At 31.9% G+C, this 11,503-nt stretch overlaps 1 protein-coding gene across 1 annotated transcript; it reads left to right on the top strand.

The window, feature by feature from the left end:
* Positions 1-3,470: 3,470 nt before the first annotated feature.
* LOC128163458 (uncharacterized) lies at positions 3,471-4,929 on the top strand. The gene has a single exon (XM_052827063.1). The coding sequence runs from the start codon at positions 3,800-3,802 to the stop codon at positions 4,907-4,909; it is 1,110 nt and encodes a 369-aa protein (XP_052683023.1). The 5' UTR covers positions 3,471-3,799; the 3' UTR covers positions 4,910-4,929.
* Positions 4,930-11,503: the final 6,574 nt, after the last annotated feature.

Raw genomic sequence — 11,503 nt, 5'->3', positions numbered from 1 at the left:
GGGAAATATATCTCTTGAAAATGTCTTACTCCCGATCCAAACAATTTCAGTTTTTGTGCAAGTAATTTTCAGTCCTGACAAGTCTGCGAAGTAATCTAAAACTCTAATCATTAAAAATTATTAGTCCATGATTCAGAAGAACCAAAAAAATAAGAGAGGTCAGGGGTAAGAGAAGACAGAATATTTAGAAAGCTTTTATTCTATTCCATATATAACAATTCCTCTGATATACCTATTCTTTCTTATTAAAATCCCTAAAATCTCTGCGCATAAAAAAAAGATATGTCCAAAGGGAATCACCTTTTCTACAGTTCCTTTGAAGATTATAGTTAGAAGTAAATTCATTTTGTAAAACACATGATTTGGTTCAAATGTAAAAGATTTTTATCCAGTTTTTATATATAGATGGTCCAACTCTCAAAACAAATCAAGTGTTTCAAAAATATTTTTTCAGATAAAGTATCAAATGGTTTTTAGAAGTCAATAAGCATTAATAAACCTGGTATTCTATGTGGGTTAGAATAATTTATCAAAATAAATATGAGTCTTATATTTACTGAAATAAACTTCCTCTGATAATCCAGTTTGGTTTTTGTTTTTAATTGATCTAAAAATGACTAAATTCTATTTGTAATGCACCCTGATGACAGACATTTTGTACTCAACACATAGGAGACGTGTTGAAGGTTGTTTTTTTAAGAACTGTTTTTGTTTTCCAGCATTTCGTGAGCAAGTCATTCTAACTTATTTGCTTCTGAAAATGCAGTAGTTCATTTGAGTTATTAATTGCTCTTGTAATAAAAAGCTCCTCCCAAAAAACTTGAAAAATTCACTCATATTTCCGTTACCGTTTATAGGTACTAGACTTTTATAATTTTTAATGTTGTTTTTTTTTTAAATTGAAAACTTCTGTGGTTGTTACAGGGCCTTCGATATTATCTGATTCTTCTTTGTTTAAGTTTGGTACATATATTAAAGTTTTTTTAATATATTTGCTCTGTTTCTATCATATCCTTTCTTATATAAAGGTTCTCACAGAATTTCTTTGTTTCACTTATAATTTCTTGTTGATTTCTAATAATTGATCCATTTTCCTTCTTAATTACCAATATTTTTTTTTAATCAATATAGTTTCTTGAATCTAAATTAGCGAAATATTTCGTTGAATTTTCTCCTCGTCATCAATTTGCGTTTGATCGTATACATTGACCTTTTATTTAGTAGTTCTAATTTCTGACTGCAACAATTCATTATGTTTTTCCGCAAGTTGTTGTATATTTGTGGCACTTTTTGCTCTAAATTCAAAATTTTGCTTTTAAGCATTTCTTTTTCTTTTTTTAGATATAAGTTGTGTATGAAATAGTTTTTCCTCTTATTTTCATGAGCAAGGTATTTGTATCTAAAACAATTAGCCACTAATGATAAACTGTATATTTACATCCGGTACATAGGATATATTGTTTTTATCATACACAAAACATGAGTATTTTTTTATATATCTATAAATATTTGTTTTACTATTTTTATATATTCTTTTTCAGTTAATAGCAAGTTGTTAAATTTCCATATTCCTTTACCTTTTGAAAATTCCTTCTTTTTTATGCATAAAACAAGTGGTCTGACCAATAACTATTTTTTATTTTTAATCGTTGGTGACATATATTTCAATGAATCTGATATAAGAAGATAATCAGGTCTGGCTGGTGATTTATTTTAGATTTGGGTTGCTTTCACGGAAACAGTCTTTAAGGTTTAAAATTATAATTAGTCTTAATACCTCAAGTCTTGATTTTGGATTAGTTAAGCCTTTGTAGTTCACTGAATCTAACTTTTTATTAAAAATTGAATTAAAGTCATCTCCAAGAACAATGTGTTGGTTCGTAAATTATTTTGACAGATTGGGACGAAACCATTTACACCAATATTTCTTGCTAGGCAAATAATACGAATTTCGTTCATAACACTTTTATAGCACTTCTTTAAAAAATAATTGTGTATAATATTTGATACATGTAAATGTCAATCTGGAAAACATTAAAAGTTCTGATTTTATCATGTTTTAATTTCACTTGTTATTCGATGATGAAAGACCAATATAAGATCTTTGTATTTAACATTTTAGAAAAAAAAACATCAACCGTAAGATCCTAATGATAGTAACCGTACGCAATCTTGTCCCAACTAAAATAAGAAGTTGCATTTTACACAAGAGTTTTATTTGATTAAAAAAAAAACACAAAATCAGGTGGAAAATCTTTTTAAGTTGAAAGCAGGACTGTTTAATGTCTTCAATTCATAGCTTTTTACTTGCAACGTTAAGAAAAAAAACGAGTTGAAAATAAATTTTAAAAATAATGTACGAGATAAAATAAGAATGTCAACCAATCAGATTATCTGTCTATTAGTAAATTAGTAACAAGAGGTCAACTGGCTTAACGGTCACCTGAGTAGCACATAACCCATACACAAACTTGTCGAGGAGTCCCATATATATGCATTTAATTAATTAGGTTTCTTTCTGGAGTAGAACAATTATAAATTTGTAATGCAACCACCCCTCTGCCTGAAATCTTTCAAAAAGAACTGTAAAACCTATAATTTTGGCAAAAAACTTAAAGATCTGGTCTACAAAATCAAGAACTCAGTTTTCCTTTCAGGTGTGTAAGAGTAAAGAAGATAATTCTTTAACATTATATGCATTAAGACCTATACATCTATTTTCGTCCTGGCCTAGAGTCAAAACTCAAACTACAGGGGACATGAAAATTAAAATTTCTGTAGAGGATTTCCAGGTAAATATATTTATAAGTCAGTTTTTTATACAGATGTGTGAGAATTGAGAAGAACATTTTTAAACATTATATGCAATAACACTATATTGCCATATTGCCCCCCCCCCCCTTATGTCCTGAACCCCTGACCCAGGGGCCATGAATTTCAGTTTTGGTTGAGGAGTTAGTGGACATCATAACCATGTATTCAAAACATATATGGGAGTAGAGAAGATTTTCTAAGATTTAATACATTAATACATTTTAACTCTTTGGCCATATTGGCCCTCGATCCCTAGACCTAGAGCCTGATCCCCTGACCCAGGGGTCATGAAATTCACAATTTTAGTAGAGGGCCTCATGTACATATAAACATTATCCAGCAATATCTCATTCAGCATCCGGAATTACATGTGCATCAGAACAAAATGATTATAGAAGGAAGAAGCTGAAAACTTTTAGTTTGTTCCCTGTCCTAGATAAAAACAAACTTTAACGTTGACACAGGGAACATGCATACCTGTTCATACAGTTTTAATTATAAATGAAGAAGTAATAAAGATCAGTGGTTCTTATTTTTTATTTTTTACTGCGGAATTATTTTTTACTGCGCATGCCCGGCATGTAAGGAGGGTTTTTTTAACGTGCACCCTAAGAGTGAAATTTTTAGTGAAATAGTAGATGAAATAGTGGAAAAGACTTGTGAAAAATTATAACAAAACCATTATCCGGTGTTTGTACGTGTTGTGACTGTGGACAGTAAATCAGTAAGTGTTTTATTTGGTCTTAAATCAACAAAGGAGATCTGTTTGTTTACCTGTTTGAGCTGTATTCACTGATCTACATACATGAGTAATAACGCTACCCAGAGTTTAGATAATAGGAAAAGACACCGAGTATCTGATTCAGCGAATATGGAATCGTAAACGGAAACGGAGACTCCTCCTCCAAAGGAAAAATTTGAAGAATTTCAAATTAGGGATATTTTCCAAGGAATTACCAATATCCAAAATACCCTTGGGGGCTTCATGTTAAGAATGGATGCACAAGGTCGACATCTAGATGAATTAACGAACGATATCCGAGGTAAGCATGGAATGCAAGAACAGGTGGAATTGGTGCAGGAACAAGCGAATGATACCTTATATACCGTTACGGAACTCGGAAGTAATCAAGAGAAAATGCTACGGGAGCTAAGTAGACTAAGAGACTATGTGATCAAACTGGAATTCCGTGTAAATTCCCAAGAAAAACAGATCCTAGAACTAAAAGCCCGTTCTCTTGAAAATAACATTATCATTAACGGAATTAAAGAACATGATCCGGAAAGAGGGAACGACGAAAACCTGGCAAAAATAATACAAAACGTTTTTGAAAAGGAACTGGAAATGGATAAGGAGTCTGTTGGAAACATGCATATTAAGGCCCTATATAGAATGGGTGACAGAGACGCAAGAAGAAAATTTCCTAGACCGGTGTGTATCCAGTTTGCTGACAAAATTTACAAAGATATGGTGATGAGGAAGATCCCGGTACTCCGCAGTAAAAAGTCGCCCATCAGAATAGCCAGCCACCAGCCAGAGGAGCTGAGGGAAAAACGCAGGAAACTGTTTGATATACAACAGAAGTACGCTGCCAAAAATGTGGACACGAAAATCAAGGGAGACAAGTTGGTTTTTACACGGAGCGGCAACATATACAGAGACAAACTGGGCCAACGTCCATCCGCTGACGAGGTCATCTCAGGTGAAGAAATCAAAAGTCCAATCTCTGCGGGTAAACAAATAGAGGACAACGGTAATCAGTTCACCGCCCACGCTACACCGACCGAATCTCTCAAGCAGGTCAGAGGAGCTCTCATCGATATCATGCGTGTCCCTACAGTGTCAAGTGCGAGCCACAATGTGTTTGCCTATCGATTTAAGAGTAATGACGGAACCATTCACGAGGGGGCGGACGACGACGGAGAACACGGGGCAGGGAGAGCCTTGCTGAGATCCCTTGTCGACAATGAACATCTAAATGTAACTGTCGTAGTATCAAGATGGTATGGAAGCAAAATAGGTGCGCGCAGATTCGTTCATATAAAGGATGTCGGATTGAGCGCAGTGAAAAACATCAATACTGACTCCGGGTAAACAATAGTGGTGGCGAAGAACAAAATACGGTATCCCTGTGTAACTTAATGACCATTTTCCTCTTATGGATATATAATATATATATTTAAAAAGAGACTTTTTTTTTACTTTATTGTTCTCACAATTGTATGACCTTTTTCATGATTACCTTCAATCTACCTGATTTGTAAATTTTCTATGATTTTTCCATTTTTTCTGCATTTTTCCCTATTTTATTCTGTTTAAAGTGTTATTAATAATGCGCTATCGTCCGCCAATTTTCTTTCATTGTGTATGTTACGCCGGAATTTCTCAGTGTACAATTCGGGTTTTATATTTAGTATCAGCAGAGTCGTATCCGGTTTAACAGCTGGGAATCAGAGAATGGATCTTTTCTCTGTTCTTTTCCGTTTTTCCCCCTTTTTTTGTTTTTATATAAAGTCACAACACTTTGACAACACCTGAGAGATATGCGTGCGTTATCCTTTAAAGAGTAAGTGTTACTTTTAGACGTGATTCTGTTCTTTATTACATGCTTATGTACATGAGTCGGGAGGATGTAATTATGCGTTTAATTTTACAAATAATAAGTAATTCTCCAATTGAATTACATCCTCACAATTAACTTCTAAACATAACTGTACATGAGGATAAGCACTGCTGTCTCTTCAAACGTCCCTATTTTAAAGCTAATATTACAATCTTTTTTCATATATGTTTATAACCAAGTACAGGGTCATGTTAAAAACTAGTTAAAATAAACTACCATGCATTTGCCAGTCTGCGCAATATGTACCTTTTCTAATATGCACAGCCTTTTATTTTCAATAGGGAACATAATATCCCTCTCTTCTCTCTATCGGGGCATGATATTTGTTATGTATTTTGTGTTTGACAATGGTTAAATTAACAGATGATTATATGAACAACCAACGGAAAATCATCTCTGTAAATTGTCAAGGACTAGGGGATAAAAGAAAATGTCACGATGTTTTAATGAATTTAAAACTGAAAAAATAATATGTTTTACGGTGTAACCGTTTGGAGGGCGAAGCCAATATAAATGGGGCTAGATCACTAGATGCCCTTTTAATCGTCTCTGGCATCATAAATTGTTTTGTTTGGACACTAATCTTATTGCTTATTAAATTTGTTCAAGCCCGGCCCAGATATGCTATAGACTACAGTCTGCCCCAGGTTACTGTTTCCATCACATTTTGAAAATGTTATAGAAAAAAAATACAATTGAAATCCTTCATTAAAACATCTTTTTTTTTTACTCAGATTTTCACAGGAAAGAAAAATTTATCATTTGCAATACAAATCTCCATAGATTTTTATTTAACAGCCGCTTTTTCAGCCGAACAAGTCAGAGAGAGAGAGAGAGAGAGAGAGAGAGAGAGAGAGAGAGAGGAGAGAGAGAGAGAAAATTCAAATACAAAAACCTGTAAACAAATTTTCATTCTGGTATGTAAATAAATTTTGTTTGAACACTGAAATATTTCTTCTTCATATGCCAAGGGTTTGTGATCTGCACCGCTCCTAGAGATCACAGTCCCTTGGCTAGCAAAGGTAGGGATATTTATGAATAACTAATAATGAAGCAAAAAATCTTGGGACAGTTAAAATTATTTTGATTCTATCAATATACATGTGTATTATTTTGATGTCTTATTGTCTAGTCTGAAGTAATTTATACATATATTGGATAATACCTGGCTGCAGCTACATGTAGTATCTACATCGCAGATCTCTGGATAATTTCTAAGCATGAAGTATTTTAACTTTTTACTCCCTTATTTCAAATGTATGCAGTAAACATGAATTAAAGAGTAATGACATATATTTTTTTAAAATAAGAAAATCAATTTATCTTGAGAATATTTTACTTGTATGGAAAGATATTGAGATTATTTTTGGTCCCTAAATTCACTAAAATTTGTCATTCAAACACTGAATTATTAAACATTCAATGATTGATTTGTGCATTAAAACTAGAGAATTGAGATAGTACCCAAGCTAATTCACATAATAAGGTGCAAATGATGTCCTTCATGTATATTGTACATACCGGGGTGTATAATTTAATCTGAGTTTGTCTGACAAATGTCTTACATTTAGTGTTCAATGCATATTTGTGATTGTGAATGCAGATCAGTAATTCCTATTATAAATAATTTTTAAGTATTTAAAAAAAATGCTTATTACTCGAAATAATCTCCCTATTTGCTTTTATTTTTGTGGCGGTTTGGGAGTACTTTGAACATTTATTGTATTTTTTAATCATATACGAATGGTTTACACATTTGGGGGGGGGGGGGGGTGTGATGTAGAATGGGGAAATATTTTACAATGTGTCTGTCAAAGATTAGGATGTCTACACAATTAAGTTTTGATTATCTTTTGTTTTATATTGAATTAGTTATTGGTCGTAACTTATTATTTTATTTTTTTTGGTAATTAATTTAAATTCTGGGTACGAAATGACCTGGGTATGAGTATGTTAGGCTGCGATTTGAGATGAAACCTAAAAATGAAATTTCAAATTGAAAGTTGGGGAAAAATCGTCTTTGGTGTTTTTATATAGTAATCAGAAAGTAAATTTAATTCAAATACATGATGTTATATTTAATAGCAATGAATTAAAACTGCTTCACTGTTGGGACACGTTTTTTGTCCAATCAGATGTCCTGAAATTCATTTAATCGGATCTAATGCAACTGTTGAAAGTTGTAGAAAACGAAAATTTGTTTTCTTAATTAGGAATTAATTTTTCAAGAACACACTAGGTAAGTTTGAATGTACTTATCACTCATTAAACAAAGCTGATAAATTATCACCAAACGTGAAGTTAGTACGAGATTCAAATTCAACATGGACGCCGGTGATGTCACTGCGCGTGAAGTTATTCTTTTTTCCTCCATCTTGGAAATGTTTTTCAACTTCATAGGTATAGGGTGTAATTTCTATTTTTAGACATATATACACGTGTTGTCTATAGGGAGAGCTTCGCTCTCACGGGCCCTTCGGGCCCGTGAGAGGGCTTCGCCCTCTATAATGTTTATTTTATTCAAGATACACATTTTACAACTGAAGAAGAAAATTATATAGAAACAATGTGGGGTCATGAGGTCTTTTTTAGTTCATATAAGTCAAATTCAAGGGGAATTGCAATTCTCTTTAATGATAATTGTGAAGTTAAAGTACATAAAAATTACAGAGATGAAAATGGAAATTATCTTATTTTAGAGGCTACAATCGACAACCTACAATTTTTACTAGTCAACTTATATGGCCCAAATTCTGATACCCCAGAGTTTTATTCCCAATTGTTAGGAAAGATAGAAGAAATTTACTCAGGCCAATATGTTATAATAGGTGGGGATTTTAACTTAGTATTGAATCAAGACCTAGATACAATGAACTATAAAAGAATAAATAATCCTAAGGCACAAGTAGAAGTTCATAAACTCATGGAGACTCTTGACTTAATTGATATTTTTAGAGAAAATACTCCCACATTAAGAAGATACACCTGGAGAAAGAGAAACCCAATTAAACAGGGAAGACTTGATTTTTTTTTGATCTCACAATCTTTTTTATCTCTGGCTCCACAAATAAAGTTTGAAAATAGTTATCGATCAGACCATTCACCAGTAGTATTAATTTTTAAAACAAATGAATTTAAGAGGGGTAAAGGTTTTTGGAAATTTAATAATTCACTACTAACAGACAAGGATTATGTTAAACTAATTAAGGAAAAGATTTGCGAGGTTAAGCTACAATATGCCTGTTTAGTCTATAATAGAGAATTAATCCCAGAGATAGACAATGACATAATATCTTTTACAATAAATGACCAAATATTTCTAGACATCTTGTTAATGGAAATAAGAGGAAAAACAATCTCATACTCTACTTTTAAGAAGAAAAATGCAAGTAAGCGAGAATCACAATTAGAAAAAGAAATACTAATTCTGGAACAAAACTTAGGAGAACAATCCTTGCCTGATATTACCAGTAAACAAAATGAACTTGAGAATATTAGAAAAGAAAGGCTTAAAGGACAGTGTTTACGGTCAAGAAGCAAATGGATAGAGGAAGGTGAAAAGCCTTCTAAGTACTTTACTTCTTTAGAATCTAAAAACTTTATCAATAAGCAAATACCAAAACTAGTGCAAGATGACGAAACAATAATATATGATCAAGATGAAATTTTAAATGAAACAAAAAACTTCTATGAGAAGCTGTATAGTAAAAAAACACAGGAAGCTGGAGAAAATTTTGTTAAAGAAAAAATAAATCAGTTTGACTTTCCAAAATTAGATACTAAGGAATTGCAATGCATTGAAGGCCCATTAATTAAAACAGAAGTATTAAACTTTCTTAAAAAAATGAAGAATGATAAAAGTCCTGGACCGGATGGTTTCTCTAGCGAGTTTTTTAAATTTTTTTGGAAAGACTTGGGTTCCTTTATAACACGGGCAATAAATAACTCATATGAATTGTTAAACTTTTCCGAAACTAATAAATTAGGAATTATTACCTGTATTCCCAAAGAAGGAAAACCTAAGCAATATTTAAAAAATTGGCGCCCAATAAGTCTATTAAATGTTGTCTATAAATTAGCCTCTGGATGTATAGCTGAACGATTAAAAAAAGTCTTAGACAAACTAATCAGTAGTGACCAAACAGGATTTTTAAAGGGGAGATTCATAGGAGAAAATATTAGACTAGTGTATGATTTAATGAACTATACTGAACAAAACCAAATACCAGGATTATTAATGTTGATAGACTTTGAAAAAGCATTTGATTCCAGATCTTGGAGATTTATTTACCAGACCCTTGATCTATTTAATTTTGGTGATTCAATTAAAGATTGGGTAAAAACTTTCTATAGTGGAATCAAGTCATGTGTTATTCAAAATGGGATAGCGTCAGATTATTTTTACCCTCAAAGGGGCTGTAGACAGGGTGACCCAATTTCACCATATCTTTTTCTTTTATGTGCAGAAGTTTTAGGGATTCTTATAAGAAATAACAAAGATATTAAAGGTATAATTATAGAAGGAGAAGAATATAAACTTTCACAGTATGCAGATGATACTACTCTGTTTTCAGATGGATCCCCAGAATCATTAGATGGAATTCTAAGAGAACTAGATTTTTTTGCTGACTTATCAGGACTAAAAATAAATTTTTCTAAAACAAAACTTGTTTGGATTGGGAGCAAAAAATTTTCAAAAGAGGTTTTTCATCATTCAAGATGGAAGTTAGAATGGGGAAATAACACTTTTGACTTGTTAGGAATTAAATTCTCCATAAATCTTACTGAAATGATTGATTTAAATTACAACCCAATATTTCAAAAAATTCAAAGTACTTTGAAACAATGGAAACAAAGAAAACTAACACCTTTTGGACGATTAGTGGTTTTGAAAAATTTAATTATTCCAAAATTTAACCACCTTATTCTTACCTTACCAAATCCCAACAATGAAATGTTAAAAGAAATTGATAAAGAACTATATTATTTCCTATGGGGTGGCAAAGTCCACAAAATAAAAAAAAATATTGTCATCCAAGATTATAGACTGGGGGGATTGAAAATGATTGATTACTCTGATTTTACACTTGCTTTGAAATCAAGTTGGATTCGTAGACTCCTCACATCAAAATCCAAGTGGGTTAATTTATTAGAAGCTCAAATGAAAATAAAAATAAATAACTTATGGATAAAGGGCTCGGATTATGTACTTGAACACAGTAAAAGTATAGGTAACAAATTTTGGTCAGAGGTGTTCCTAAGTTACATAAAAATAAGTGAGACAATCTCCCAAAACACCAATCCACTTTTTGAACACATATGGTATAACCCAAGGGTAAAGATAAACAAGGAAAGTATATTTTTGAGAAGTTTTTTTAATGCTGGTTTTGTTTGCATCATTGACCTTTTTGATATAGATGGTGACTTTAGAAGTTTTGAATCTTTAATTGAACTTGGTATTAAGACTAACTTTGTTGAATATAATGGTCTAAAAAAGAGTATATTAAAACGAATAGGTGAATGCAATATAAAAGAAATTAAACCAACAGTTGGACCATATATCCCAAACACATTAGCCATATTCTACAAAAATAGAAAAGGATGTAAAGATATGTATAATATATTGATAAGGGAAAAGAGGGTCCAAAATAAAGCAATACTAAAATGGGAAGAGAATGACACAATATTTAATGAGAATGATTGGTATAAAATATTTGAACTTCCTTTTAAGACAACCCAAGAATCTAAATTCCATTGGTTACAATTCCAAATTTTACACAGGATATTACCAACAAATTATTACTTGCATAAGCTTAAACTTATTGAATCCCCTAAATGTTCTTTTTGTAAACAAGATTCTGAAACAATCAGCCATCTTTTTGTGGAATGCCCATTTGTAAAAGAACTATGGAGTGACATTGAAGAGTTATTTTTAAGAAACTACAGGGTGTCCCTAATGTTTGATAAGCAAAGTATACTTTTTGGTAAATATAAAAACTACCATATGTATAGAATACAAAACCTGTTAAGTTATATTGTAAAACAGTATATTTTCACTTGTAGAC

Source organism: Crassostrea angulata, chromosome 9 (assembly GCF_025612915.1).
Source record: "Crassostrea angulata isolate pt1a10 chromosome 9, ASM2561291v2, whole genome shotgun sequence".
Taxonomy (NCBI): domain Eukaryota; kingdom Metazoa; phylum Mollusca; class Bivalvia; order Ostreida; family Ostreidae; genus Magallana; species Magallana angulata.
This window is presented reverse-complemented; position numbering and strand designations above follow the sequence as displayed.